The sequence below is a fragment of the Perognathus longimembris genome, chromosome 14 (genome assembly GCF_023159225.1).
Source record: "Perognathus longimembris pacificus isolate PPM17 chromosome 14, ASM2315922v1, whole genome shotgun sequence".
NCBI classification, from domain to species: domain Eukaryota; kingdom Metazoa; phylum Chordata; class Mammalia; order Rodentia; family Heteromyidae; genus Perognathus; species Perognathus longimembris.
In genome coordinates, this window is record NC_063174.1 from 6399209 (window position 1) to 6414139 (window position 14931).

Genomic DNA, 14931 nt, shown 5'->3' on the forward strand with positions numbered 1-14931 from the left:
CAGTCTTTATCTTATTCACCTGTACTCTCCTTATTTCCAAACCAGATAAGATGTTATCATCTCAAAACTGTGAGGTTCATGTTTTTTAAGGTTTCAGTATCAAGCCAGGCACCGATAGCTCACAGCTGTAATCTCAGCTACTCAAGAGGCTGAGAATTTGTTGTAGTTTAAAGTTGTCCCAGGCAGTAAAGTTCATGAGACACTTTTATCTCCAATAAAACTACCCCAAAAGCTGGAAGCGGATCTGTGCCTCAAGTGGTAGGGCAGTAACCCTTAGCAAAAGGCTAACAGGGATAGTGCCTAAGCCCCAGGACAAGGACAAAATTAAGAAATTAATGAAGAAGAATGGGCAAGGGAAAGAGAGAGGGGAAGGAAGAAGAAAGGAAGAAAAGGATAAAAAGGAAAATCAGTATCATTGCCCCATAGATTTAAATATACTCAATAGGTATTTTAACTATTACGGTTATCATCCTGACTGAAATTTGTTTTCCCTTAATTTAGAATCTAGTGTAAGCAATCCTCTATGATTCTTTTGAGTTCTTTTAATAGCTTTTTTTTTTTTTTTTTTTTTTTTTTTTGCCAGTTCTGGGTCTTGAACTCAGGGCCTGAGCATTGTCCCTGGCTTCTTGTTGCTCAAAGCTAGCACTCTACCACTTGAGCCACAGTGCCACTTCTGGCTTTTTCTATATATGTGGTACCAAGGAATCGAACCCAGGGCTGCATGTATACAAGGCAAGCACTCTACCACTAGGCCATATTCCCAGCCCCTTAGTAGCTTTTTTGCTACATGGTGTGACACAAAGTATTTGATACTCATTTTATAATTCTAGCCTGAGGAACTTTTGTGTTTTTTTTAATGGAAAATTGTATTTAGAAACTATAGTCCTGATTCTATAGATGCTTATTTTTGCCAGTCTTTTTTTCTAAACCGAAACTAGATAGCACAGGGTTTTGTTGTTGTTTTCTTTTGTTTTACTTTTCATGGTAAAATATATTCCTTTTTTACTAATATATCATTCAAGTTCAATACTCTCTGATTTTTACTTAATTTTTTCCTTTATCATGTATTATTGAGAATCCTAGTTCTCAAGGACAATAGAGTATAAACAATTACTCATTTTATTCATTCAACTTTTTTCTCTCTTTTGTGGTATAAAGGTATAGTGATGGTACTCAAGTTTGAACTCAGGAGCCCTGAAACTTAAATTATTTTTCTTTTTTGTCTATAGTTGCATTATCACTGCTATTAAGTCATTTGGAATAGTAATTCTCTGTGTAGTTGTACTATAAACTCAGTACTTTTTTTTAGTTTAGTGATTTTTTATTAAAACTTGTTGTAAAATTACACAAAGTATATGGTTCCAAAGTCAAATATATGATTAAAAAAAACATATTGAAAGTACTTAGCGCGGTGATTAAAAAGCACTCTAGTTTTCATCCCTGTCACATCCACCTTCTATCCCCTTATGAAGTAATGTTGGGCATTTTTTAATGGTTTCTCGCTCTGCTAAGGCAACAAAAATATTATGTGTGTTGTGTTTTGTTAGATAAATAGTAGGATGACAATCTTTTCTACATTGTGTATGTGTATGCTGGTAATATACGTGTGTATGTGTTTGTATTTTGTTGAGGTAATAGTAGGTGCCTTTCACTTGTATCTAGTTTGAGGGGTATGTGTGTGAGCCCACACACGCACTACTACTAGGTCTTGGTGCTATTCCTTGAGTGCTATTCGTGAGGTTTTTTGCTCAAGGCTACTACTCTATCATTTGAGCCACAGCTCCTAATTGGAGATGTGTCTCACAGACTTTCTTGCACGGCCTAGATTGGAACCATAGTCCTTAGATCTCAGCCTCATGAGTAGCTAGGATTTTATGTATGAGCCTCAGGTGCTCCAGGCTCGGCTGGTTTTTCATTAAGACTCTGAGAAAACAACAAAGGAACACACTTCTCAATCCTGTTGTACTGGGATCTGGGTTTCAATTGAGATTGTTCAAAAACATTTAAATCATACCCACATGTTTGGATTCTCTTGGGAAGGAGTTAATAAAAAGAGGAAATGAATTGATATACCAGATTGTTTTAGAGACTATGGACTCTAGAAAGTTAATCTGATAGGAAAAATAGTACATTCTGTTCCTGAACTATTAATGAGAAAATGTACATTGTAAAATACTCCATTTCTTTTGTTAAATGGTGTTTTTTTTCCCCCCTTTTTGATATGCTGGTCTTGAGTTTGAATTCAAGGCCTGGGCGCTATAACTGGCTTTTATGCTCAAAGCTAGCACTCTACTATTTGAGCCACAGGCTAGCTTTAAACCTTGATCCTCAGATCTCAGCCACCAGATCTGCTAGGATTACAGATGTGAGACACCAGTGCCTGGCTGCACTTTATGTATTATTGGATCATTTAGAAAAATGTTAAGAGTAGCAAGTTATAGAAACCACAGTGAAGCCTCTTTGTGCAACTAATTTATGCTAATAATTCTAAAAGAAAAACTGTGTCACACATAGTGATGCATACCTGTAATCACTACACATTTGGAAGGCAGACATAGAAGAGTTTGAGTGAGACCCATATCTCAGCCAATAAAAAAGACTAACGGGGGGATAATGTATGTATATGGTAAGAGGATCACAGTCAAAGCCACCCCAAGCATAAAGGCAAGAACGTAGTCATAAAATAATAAAAGCAAAAATGGCTAGAAGCCCACTTTCAAATGTTGTAGTGTATTTGCTCTTAAGCTCAAGGGTGTGATAGGCAAAATACCAATAATGTCATAAAAGAAATTAAAATTGTCGTATGCCTAAGAAGTTGAACCAGGTTCTGGCTGCTCACACCTATGAGATTTAAGTAATATAGTTTAATGCCAGCCAAGACAGACTAAGACTCTTATCTCCAATCAACCAGGAAAAAGCTGGAAATAGAATTGTGGTTCAAGATGTAAAGCTTAAACTTGAAGCAAAAAAAAGCCAAGCAAGAGGGCAACCCCTGAGCTTAAACCCCAGTATTAGCACACAAAAAAAGAAAAAGAAAATACATTCATTTATTTAAATGATCCTCCTTTGTTTTTTCTTTGTTAGTTTTTTAAAGTAATATATAACTTCCAAAAAATATTTTCGGGTGGTAGTACAGTTGAATTCTTGTGCTTGCTAGCCAGGTATCTACTTGAGGCACTCTCCAAGCCCTAAATCTCAAATTTTATGTGATTAACATGGATATCCCTTTGCTTTTGAATTGCTGTGTAACTTCTTTTGTAATTAGTAGCTTTGAAGTACAAAATGCAGGGGCTGGGGATATGGCCTAGTGGCAAGAGTGCCTGCCTCATATACATGAGGTCCTGGGTTCGATTCCCCAGTACCACATATACAGAAAACGGCCAGAAGTGGCACTGTGGCTCAAGTGGCAGAGTGCTAGCCTTGAGGGGGAAGAAGCCAGGGACAGTGCTCAGGCCCTGAGTTCAAGGCCCAGGACTGGCCCAAAAAAAAATTCCAGTGAAGTACAAAATGCTTAAGATAGTTACTTTTTCTCTTAATAAAATAGTTAACAATTTCATAACCCTAATTCCAAGCATAGCCACTACTCATTTTATGTGAATGCTTGCTATGGACTTGAAAGCATATCTTATAGCGCATATCCAGGGTTTTTTCTCATCCGAAAACATAGGAGGATTTTAAATTTTCTTGTCAGATGTTTTACAAAATTCTAAGTATGTTAGCTGCAAATGTTGATTCCCTAATAATGTAATACCAAATACACAAGTTTGAATGTTGGCTCAAATGTTTTTTTGTTTTGTTCTGTTTGGGTTTTGTTTGGTTTTTTTGTTTTTTTCCTCAAGTTTTAAGCAGGGTCTGAAAACTCTTGGTGTTTTGGAAAAAATTCAGACTTACCCAGAAGCATTTTATGACGTCCTTTGTCATAAACCTGAGACACTTTCTGCAAAAGTCCTTAGTGATCTTTTTGAAACGAACACATTGCCTGATGTACAAGCTTCGGGATACTGGAAGAATTATTTACAGAATATTGAGAGTATGTAGATATTCTTTTAACTATCAAAGGATATTTGTTTATATATTTATTTATATTTATATATATATTCATTTTGCCTCCTGCTATTAATAAATCTTAAATCTGCTAACTCTAGCTACAAAAGAAATTTATTTCAAAATGTGTTTAAGGGCTGAGTAAATTATATTTTGCAATTTCTTTTTTTTCTAGACAATGAGATAAAAGGCATTTTTTGAACATTTTAAATGTATGGATGCTACAACATTATACAGCCAGGGTTAAAACTATTCACTTACTTTATCTCTTTCAACTTGAATTTCAACTATTATTGCTCTTTATTTTTTCTTTATCATTGAGTAGGGTTATGCCAGTGATATTTCTTTATCCAGCACTAACATTGTAAAGTCATTACATTTGCAGTCCAGAGAAAGTTGTAACTTTTAGCTGAGTTTTATTTAAACTTCTCTGCATTTATTAAACTAGTAGCTAGTAATGATGTTGAAGAAGTCAAGTGTATAGTGAGCGGTTGGACTAAGTGAATTTAATTACTTCTGTTTAAATTCTTTTGGGAGTATAGGGGAAATGGGGTTTAAACTCTCAGGGCTTTGTGCTTACTAAGCAGATACTCTACCACTGGAGTCCCAGAGCTTCATTTATTAAATGAACTGTTGGCCTGTTATTGTCACTTACTGTTAGTGTTTTAGATTACCTGAGATGAATGTTGAGGTCAATAATAATAGCAATATGTAACATAGATGTATTTTTCTTTCTTTCACTTACAAACTTTTCAGAAGGTAAATCTGCAACAACAATGGAAGACATTCTTATTTTTGCAACTGGTTGCAATTCTATTCCACCTGCTGGATTCAAACCCACTCCTTCAATTGAGTATCTACATACTGATTTTCCTGTTGGAAACAAGTGTAATAACTGTTTGGGTCTTCCAATCACCAAAACATATAAAGAGTTTGAAGAAAATATGGACTTCACCATAAGAAACAATATAAAACTAGAAAAGGAAGAATATTCTCACTACATTGAACCTTAGAATGCTTCTTGGAACAAAGAGAGGCTTCTTTAAAAGCTGCTATTATTTTTTGTTTCCATTAATTAGCCTATTGAACAAATTCATCAGTGCCTCTGGCCCAATAAAATTTATGATATGAACATTAAAAATGTTTTGGCCATTTAAACCAATAGTTAAGTCATTCTTCTCAGAATTCGTGGTATTTTTCTATTGATCCACATACTATATGGATATCTATATATATGTACTTTAAAAATAGTGTACAGACTTTATTTAGGTATAGTAGCATGGTATATACTCACTATTTTTTTAATTAGGATTACATAATTGATGCCAAGATTGTTCTTGTTTTATGCAGGTTTCAAATTATTTCTTATTTTAAAGCATTAAATAGAAAATCTAGTTGGCTAAACCTTGTCATAGATCAGTGGCATATTTTCTGGAGTATACATTACATGTATACTTTTCTAGGATGCGCTAGATTAATTGCATTTTTTTTTCCAGTCCTGGGGCTTGGACTCAAGGCCTGAGTACTGTCCCTGGCTTCCTTTTGCTCAAGGCTAGCACTCTGCTACTTGAGCCACAGTGCCACTTCTGGCCATTTTCTATATATGTGGTACTGGGGAATCGAACCCAGGGCTTCATGTATATGAGGCAAGCGCTCTTGCCATTAGGGCATATTCTAACTTATAATGACTAATACTGCAATTACACTATGCCTATTGCAAAGTATTATATAAAAAGCAGAATTGCACAAGTAGTTCTGGAATCTGTGGAAATTCTATAGGCTAGAAAACTTCTGAGGTGTGGTTGAATATACTTTAAAAAAGTGTATTTTCATTAAAGCCTTGATTTTAATCAGGATTTTTTCCCCATGCCCTATATATGTTATGTACTATGTCTAATCCATGATCATTTTAATTATCTGAATGAAGTCTCTAGATTATTGTGATAGACTTGGCTATCTGATGTTTATTATTATCAAGTTGATACCATAGCATTGTACAGTTTATCTTCTTTGCGCTTGGAAGGTGCTCTTTTTGTGTCGACAATATGTAAAATAAATGCTAATAGGATGGGAAAGTCTCTCAATTTCATCACACAGATAAGTGTTTCTGTGTATTATTTTATTACATTTTCTTTAAGGTGTTTGTTTTGCTTGGCTTGTTTGTGTCTGTGTAGCCCAGGAGGGCCTCAAACTCAAAATCCTCCTGTCTCCACCTCACTACGACTAGCATTACAAGCACACACCACCATTGCCTGGCGATGTTTTGTTTTTAAATATATCATTGCTACTAATATAGTGTAACAAGAAATCATATAATAAAATAATATAAAGATATATAGTTCTATAGTCATTGATCCCATATTTGCACTCTGATGGAAGAAAACATTGAGAATATTTAATGTCCCTAACCTGTTATCAGATATAAATGAGACAAAACTTTCAGTTTTCTAGTCTTTATGTAAACTTTTAAGGGAATTTTTATGTTTAACCACATTTTTCTTGCTACTTAGAGCAGGAGTTAGTAATTACTCAAATACTTACCTTCTCTAAGAAATATTTGAACAACAATGAGCTTGATTTGGTATTAATACCAAATGAAAATTGAAATATAAATCTTACTGTAATTTTCAAGTTATAAAAAGCCTATCACAGTAAAGTTTCACTTTAACTTGAAGCATTGAGAGCAACATTAAGGCATTTCTTTAGTTTACAAAATTATTTCCTTGTCAAAAGTAGTTTAAAAGTGTCAGTTCAAAAAGTTTAAATGATACTGCTTTTATTAAAACTATTGAAAACTTGGACATTTGATTTCATGACCTACCTAGTTTTTCTACAATTTTAAGACATTAAATCAGGACAACCCCAGAAGCCTGATTAAAATTGTTTCCTGATTTGTAGTTTGAAGTTTTCCTCTACTAGTAACTTAACTTGGCTTGTAGTGGATACGGAAAACAATGTGCTTGGGTTAACCACAATTAAAAACTATTTCATTTTCCCCATTATGCAACCTTCCTGGTAAGAACGTGTAAGTATAATTTATAATATCTGGCTCTTAAAATGAATTAAATACTCATATTTCAAACTTTTCTGGTTTAAGGTTCTATTATCATTTAGTTTGATCTTTATAGCTAGGGCCTATTGGAAAAATATTGCTATTTTCTGCAGTGTTGCTCTGTGAAGTTGCTTTTATTACAAATGATCTTTATCCATTTTATAGTACAACTCAATGAATTTTTAAATTATTACACTATAAATTTTAATAAATTTATATATTTCCTAAGATTTCACTTGTCTAAATGCTATGCATCTTATGTTTGTACTCTATTGTTCTCAGTACTGGGGAAAACCATTGATTGAACAAATATCTCCTGTTAAAGATTTTTTGCTATGTATTCATTGTTTTCAGAAAGTTTTTAACTGTTCTCAGCAGGAAAACATAAAGCCTTTTATAGAGTATTATTTTTGTGCCAAATCATTAAATGTTTTAGTATTTAACCTAAGAATTTATTACAAAGTACCTTATGATTTTATACTTTGTAATTTTATTTCTATAATAAAATTGGTATAAGTAAAAAGCTTACACTATAGCATAGGAATTCACTTTGGCTTCTATATTATGTATTTACAAATTTTCCTTCCATTTACATAGAGGCTCCTCCTACACACAATGCTAAGATGTTAAACGAAGTATAGTAGGTAAGTTTTCTCAGTAATGTCTTTAGCTTTCACTTCTGAGAAACTGATCAGAACATGATTATATAATAATTCTATGTACTTTTTACTATAAGCCTTTGGTGTTTATGCTAAATAATGCAGTACAAAGCTTTAGAATACTTACAACGATAACACTTCTTGAAAGTATATATTAGCTGTAGTTTGGGAAAATTTGGATTCCTTGAATAGAGGCCCAACTTTGAAATTTTGATTTTGACCCTTTCTCAATTTTCAAACATATTCTTATACCAAATGTCAAAGTGGTATGCTAGGTGACATTTATATGTCAGCCTATCTATTCCACCTTTTAAAAGATGAAATTAAAAAGCATGAAAACTTAGTGAATTTTTATACAAAATGTGTTTATGATAGTGTGAAGTACTTCATATAATTTTACACTTGTGATTTCTCATGATTAATATTTTTGGTAGTTCCATTTAAATTTTCTGTAATGGCTGTATATTTTCCATAATGTCTGCACTAATTTACATTCCCACCAGGAGTGGCACAACTCATTTCTGAAAAGCGTGAAGGAAAATTAATAAACATACTGCACAATAATGAAAAATGATTCTTTTTTAATATGTGTGCACACATGTATGTGTCTTTCTTACCCCTTTTCCTAACCTACATAAATTTAAAATAAAGGGTTTCATTATGACATTTTCATTCATACACATAAATAAGATAATTTGGTCATATTCACGATCCTTTTATCTCTCCTTCCCCTACTCCCACTTGTTCCCTTTGTCTTCCAAATAGTCTCCTTACAAGGTTAAGATTCTGGCCAGCCTCAGAGCATTAGTGGCTCACATGTATAATCAGTTCACATTCACGGTGTCGTCAAATTATTGCCTGATACCTAGGAATGTCTAAAATGAGATGGGAGGGGTATTCTGAGCTAATTTATCTACGATAAAACTATCCCCTAGTGTAAAATAGCTTCTCAAAATAAACCATTCAAGCCAAGAAGGACAGAGTGGCCACAGTAATTAACACTGAAGCCATAATTTTTTATTCGAACACAAAACCAGATTAATCTACTCAGGTTCAACTCCCAAGGATTTTTTTCTCCTTTTACCGTTCTTTGGATGGTATATTTTCTTGAAATTTATTTCCCACATTTAGTGTATGTTCTTGGTCAGCACATTGTATATACATTTATGCATACAAATACTAAGTGTACACTCTTGGTCTGGATGGTAGGCATTTACACATGTATGCATACTGTGCAAACATGTTAACACCATCCTGTCAATATGAAATCTTAGAAAGATTCTGATGGAGCTGAAATGGGTAATTGCATATTTTTCTTTAAAAGTGAAGTGTTCTCCAGGTTCTGGTGGCTTACTCCCGTAATCCTAGCTACTCCAGAGGCTGAGATCTGAAGATCATAACTTGAAGCCAGCCCAGGCAGGAAAGTCCATGAGACTCCTCTCTCTGCCCAGAGCAAAAGGGCATAGAGCGAACAAGAGTAGAAAGGCCTAGATGCTTTCTTTTGTACAGAGATGCCATAGAATGCAGTTTTAACTTTCCCCTAAGCTTGGAACTGTGGCTTTTGTGTAGAACGCGGCACATCACTTGTTTTTTCATGGCTGTGGTAGTAGCATTGAAAACACCAGTAAATATTCCAGTTTTAATACGCCATTTAGCGAGAGGGAAAATGATACATTTGTTAAATGATACATAATCTCTAGCCTAGGACATTTCCCACTGGTTGACCTGCTTTTTGGGGGTCGGTCTTGGGGTTTTACTCTGGGCCTGGGTGCTGAGCCCCTGAGCTCTTCCGCTCAAGGCCAGCTGGCGGCTTTGTGGTGGTGAACGGGAGAAGAGAGCCTCACCGACCCTTCTGCCGGGTCTGGCTTTGAACCGCTGTCCTCAGATCTCAGCCCCACCTGTAGCCCGGATGACCGGCGAGAGCCACCGGAGCCCAGCCCGGCGGTCGGGGGAAGGCTGCGTGGCCGTGTTTAAACGTCGGCAGTTTTGCGGTGTATGGCGGAAGACTTCGGAATTGGACGTAGCTGCAGAGTAATGAGCGCACCCAGTCGCCGGCGAAGGAGCTCTGTTGAACTTAAGCAGAAATTGGCCTCCAATAAGAGCTCGTCCCCAGCCTCAAGTCAGCGTGGGAAAACGAGCAGAGCGCCGGCGCGGTGCCGCCCCTCCCCGCCCCCGGGGGCGGGGCCAGCCGCCCAGCCCCCGCGGGTCACGCCCCCCGCGCTCTGCTTCCGGGGCGGGAGGGACGGCCACGTCATCTTCGGGCTCCGGTCGCCAGCCTGGCGCTGTGTGGTGGGGGCCAAGATGGCGGCTGCGGCCAGCATCCGAGAGAGGCAGACAGGTACCGCTTTCTCCCCTGGCCGTTCCGTGCCCGAGCGGCGGCTTCACTTTCCCCTGCTCGCCGCTCCCTGTCGTGGCGCTCCGTTGCCCAGAGACTGGCTTTCCCTGGTCCTCCAGGACGTCCAGAAGCCCCGTCTGCGCCTCGAGGGCCACGGCCGGCCTCTCTCCCCTGCAGTGGAGAAGCAGCGTCCGCGGTGCCGCCGCGCTCGCGCCGGGGCCTCGGGTCGCCGCTCGCCTCCCGCCTCACACTGTCTGTCGTTCCCGGGCCTCGGGGCCCTGCTCGCTGCCGAGCCGCCGCCCTCCCCGGGCCTCGGGCAGAGGCCGGCCTGAGCCGGCGGGCTGCCGGGCTGAGCCATCCCGTGTAGTCAGTCCGTCGCAGGTTGCGTGCAGGGTTGAGTGCTCCCGCATTGGTGGTGGTTTCCACCAAGCTGCTGCCTCTCTCCCTTCTTGGACTATTTTGTTCTGAGGGGGGCGGGGTGGGGGGGGACCTGAAGAATAATGCTGCTTTAGCTGCTGGAAGGGTTGGGAGAATAGCAACGCCTCCATTTCATAGGACAAATTTGCTTGACAAGAGTGTAATGGTTTTTTAATCCTTGGTTGAGCACACGTACAGCTTGTTTTTGTGACAGAAATGTAACGGTGCATTTGATACTTTCCCCTTCTTTTTAAAAATTTTTACCTTATTTGTGAATAACTGAGGACAATTTGCTGTGTACATATCAACCACAAACTACTGTTAGACCTGGTAGGTGTGCTTGTTTTGAAAGGTTGTGAGGCTATTTATCCTCAGGAGGTAATAGACACAACCATCAAAAAAAAATGTTTATAGGGGCTGGGAATATGGCCTAGTGGTAAAGTGCTCCCCTCGTATACATGAAGCTCTGGGTTCGATTCCTCAGCACCACATATATAGAAAAAAGCCGGAAGTGGTGCTGTGGCTCAAGTGGTAGAGTGCTAGCCTTGAGCAAAAAGGAAGCCAGGGACAGTGCTCAGGCCCTGAGTCCAAGGCCCAGGACTGGCAACAAAATCAAAACAAATAAAAAATGTTTATACTTTGAAATTTTGTATCCTGAAATTATGCTCTTTTGCATAATAAAATAAGTACTTAGTTAATCTTACCTACAAAGAATTTGGCTTGTACTAAATTCCTTCCTTTTGTTTCAAGAAAAAAGGTAAGACATAATTCTGAGAATGATACCCAAACAATGAATTGTTTGGTTTTTTAACACTATCTCTTCACTGATAGCAGCATTATGGTATTATACCTACTTACTTCAAAATACAAGCATTTAATAGAGTGGATATGTTGTAAGTTGATGCTTGTATCATTTTAGAATTACATAGTTCTGTGAGAGTTTGGGGGGCGGGGCTAGTTCTGGGGCTTGGACTCAGGGCCTGAGCACTGTCCCTGGCTTCTTTTTGCTCAAGGCTAGCACGCTACCACTTGAACCACAGCGCCACTTCTGGCTTTTTCTGTGTATGTGGTGCTGAGGAATAGAACCCAGGTCTTCATATGGGCACGCACTCTATCACTAGGTCATATTCCCAGCCCTTGGAATTATGTAGTTCTGTGATGGTATTTGAAATGGCATGATTCTGTCTTAAGAACCTGCCCAGTAGGTTTTTAAGGTTGCCAGTCTTTAAAAAACTAAATCATGTAACTCAAACATGTTCATGAATGTTTAATCATCTCGGTTTCACATAGAATGGAGTTTTCATTTTCTTAAAAAAATATTTCTGATGGGTGTGGAGGGGCACACCTATCAATTACTCAGGAAGTGAAATGGAAGGATCATTTTCCAAGCCAACACAGGTAAAAGTTGGGAACTTGTTTAAAAAATAACAAAAACAAAAAGAATTGATAATGTGGCTTTCATGGTGGAGCATCTACCTGCCAAGTATAAGGCTACAAGTTTAAACCCCAGTGCTGTAACAAAACATTAAAAATCACTCTCTACTATCTTGGCATCATACCTTCTCTTTCTCAGCCATTGCCACGGGATTTCTCCCATGTCTCCACAGAAGTCACCCTCTCCACAGTTATCAGTGGTATTTTCATGTCAATCCCAGTGTTCATTTTCTTTATCCTATGGGCCTCACCTCATCATTGTACTCATTCTCTCCTCCTGCTTGTTTGAGTTTAGTCTCTCAAATTCTTGGCCATTCTTCCTCTTGGTTCTTTATGTCTCCCTTGGCCTGTTCATTACAGGCTGATTATTGGTCTATTCTCTGTTTTTGCTTATTCAAAACACAGGACCTGACTACTTCTCCTTGAAAACATCACCATGCTAATGACTCCAAAGTCTTTGTGTGTAATTTCAAACCCCGGTTAGATCAGCCTGGGAAAACCACAAGTATTGGAGACAGCCTGTCCCAAAGCAAATGCACCATCTCTTCTTTCATACCTGCTCTTCCTATTGTGGATTCTGTTACGCTTTGTTTCCCTCAAGTATTAAATTTGTACATTGGCTCTTTAAAAAAAAATTTCTGAGGCTACTATGATGAATGAAAAATGGAGCAATAATAAAGCACTAAAATGAAATGTGATTTTTGAAGCTATGTTTTCTCTTAGTTTGAGTTATGAGTTATTGACTGCCTCTATGGAAATTTTTCATATTTTCCCCAGGAACATAAAATTTTAAGCAGCATAATTCTTCAATGAACCTGATAGAATAAATCAGTTGTAAAATATTTTCAGTTGGGCAACTGAAAAAGAGACCTATATAGAGGTCTTCTATTTGTACCAGTTCAGTATGCCTTAGATTATTTTTATTTTAGGAAGACTAATCTTGATCTATGCTTTCGGCCAAGTAATAAACAGATAACTATCATGTATTAGACCATAGTATGATCATGACTGAAAAAAAATTCTATATAAGACATAGTATGGGATTATCAGAGGAAAAAATGACAAAAACAAAACACCAAGCATTTTTCACAATGGGGACAGATAGCTATTCTGTTTTTGAAAATCTCCCAAATAGGTGCTGATTAGCTGATGATGAGATGGTCTTACAAGTTCTGATCCCTGGTTTTAGACACCCAGTTATTTATATTGTTATTTTTATTGTTATGATAAAAGTGGTATACAGGGGGGTTATCGTTTCATAAATCAGATAATGAGTATATTTCTTTGTGGACAATATCATCCTTTCCTTTCCTTCCCTCCCAGTTTTTCCTTCCGGTCACACAAGTTGTACAGTTCATTTTCAACATAGTATCTAGCGTGTACCACTGCTATATTCCTTCACCCTTTGTCCCTCCATTTCTGTGCCCCATACCCAGACAGTCTTGCTAGGTTGGTGCATTTTGTTATTAGACAATAAATGATAAATATATAGCAAAATAAAATCTATAAAAATAGTAATGTCCTATAAAACTATTTCATTTTCAGTGGCTTTGAAGCGTATGTTGAATTTTAACGTGCCTCATGTTAAGAACAGCACAGGAGAACCAGTATGGAAGGTAAGAGCTTTATTTTCATGGGAGATAATTTCCTTTATCCTAGCTTTTGTAGAGAGAACTTATTAATACTGAGCACATTATAAATAGGTAATTCATATTTAATCATAGTCTTAAAGTAACATCTGATTTTGATAAACATTTATGGAATAGCATAGTCAATAGTGATATTGAGCTCTAGCTTATCTCTTAAATTAGTCTTTTCTAATCTCTTAAACTGATGTTTCATTTCTTAGTTTCACAAGTCCAAATTAAGTTTTCTCATGGTTACACAGATTGAGAGGAACTGATCCATCTTGACCCACTCACTGGAGAATGAGCCAAAAACCATAATTATTGTTAATAAATAAAACTGCCTGTTGGACCAGAAAGCAATCTTTCTCCTTGGAGAAATGGTGGTTAGCATTTAAAATACCTTTTGTTTATGCTTCTTTATTTTAAACTTCTTGTTGAAACAGTATCTTTTTTCTTCAAAGAGACAATAATATTGTGGGTTAAAGTCAAACGCACTAGTTTATAATCTTTTTATTGTCTTTTGAGAAGAATTATAAACAAATCACCTTGAAAGAATTCAGACTCTTTTATGAGTTCTTACAACTGCTTTGGATTGGGCTGGGAATATAGCCTAGTGCTAAAGTGCTCACTGATTCTTTAGCAACACATATATAGAAAAGGCTGGAAGTGGCACTGTGGCTCAAGTGGTAGAGGGTTAACCTCGAGCAAAAAGAAGCCAGGGACAGTGCTTAGGCCCTGAGTTGAAGCCCCAGGACTGGCAAAAAACAAAACAAAACAAAACAACAAAAAAAACTGCTTTGGATTAATTCTCAAGGTAGTTGAAGTGATCTTTATTGAATTCATAGCTTAAACTAGAGTGTCCCCTAGGTCTCTGCCCTTCTTGAGGAGGGGAGAGGGGTCTTGCATAAACTTTACTTGTTCATTGTATATCTAAGGCCTATATTGAACTTTTGAATTAAGCTTGCAAATTTCTAGGTTACCCATTTGCGTCCAATATGAATAATAGAGGTATAGTGTCCAAACCTGTTATCTGGTTATCTGTAGGGGATTACAGGCCCCCACCCTAGTGAATATCTGAAACTGCAGGTAGTACTGTTAAGCATGAGAACTTCAGTTTAAATTTCAGTAATTCAAAAGACAAAAAATTATGTCATTATTGATTTATTTTAGCCTAACTAGTATTGATGTTATGCCTGTATTACCGAATAGCCAGGGGCAGTGATACACATCTATAACCCCAGCTACTTAGACGGCAGAAATCTGGAGGATCACAGTTCAAGGCTAGCCCAGGCAAGAAGTGAGATCCCCAGTGAGATCCCCATCTCAACAAAGTAAACCAGGTGTGCTGATAACATGCCCGCT

General features: G+C 37.5%; 2 protein-coding genes across 7 annotated transcripts in view; both read left to right on the forward strand.

Moving 5' to 3' along the window:
- The window catches only part of G2e3 (G2/M-phase specific E3 ubiquitin protein ligase), a 43181-nt gene extending 37654 nt beyond the window's left edge, over positions 1 to 5527 (forward strand). For 3 of the 4 annotated variants that reach the window (XM_048362830.1, XM_048362832.1, XM_048362829.1), the window contains 2 exons: positions 3840 to 4030; positions 4801 to 5527. In XM_048362830.1, the coding sequence (XP_048218787.1) occupies positions 3840 to 4030; positions 4801 to 5057 (448 nt within the window). In that variant the 3' untranslated portion in view covers positions 5058 to 5527. Of the gene's footprint in view, positions 1 to 3839; positions 4073 to 4310 lie in introns of all 4 variants that reach the window. The other variant, XM_048362831.1, reaches the window with a different exon arrangement.
- A 4449-nt stretch (positions 5528 to 9976) lies between these two features.
- The window catches only part of Scfd1 (sec1 family domain containing 1), a 71197-nt gene continuing 66242 nt past the window's right edge, over positions 9977 to 14931 (forward strand). For 2 of the 3 annotated variants that reach the window (XM_048362834.1, XM_048362835.1), the window contains exons 1-2: positions 9988 to 10093; positions 13487 to 13557. In XM_048362834.1, the coding sequence (XP_048218791.1) occupies positions 13523 to 13557 (35 nt within the window). In that variant the 5' untranslated portion in view covers positions 9988 to 10093; positions 13487 to 13522. Of the gene's footprint in view, positions 10094 to 13486; positions 13558 to 14931 lie in introns of all 3 variants that reach the window. The other variant, XM_048362833.1, reaches the window with a different exon arrangement.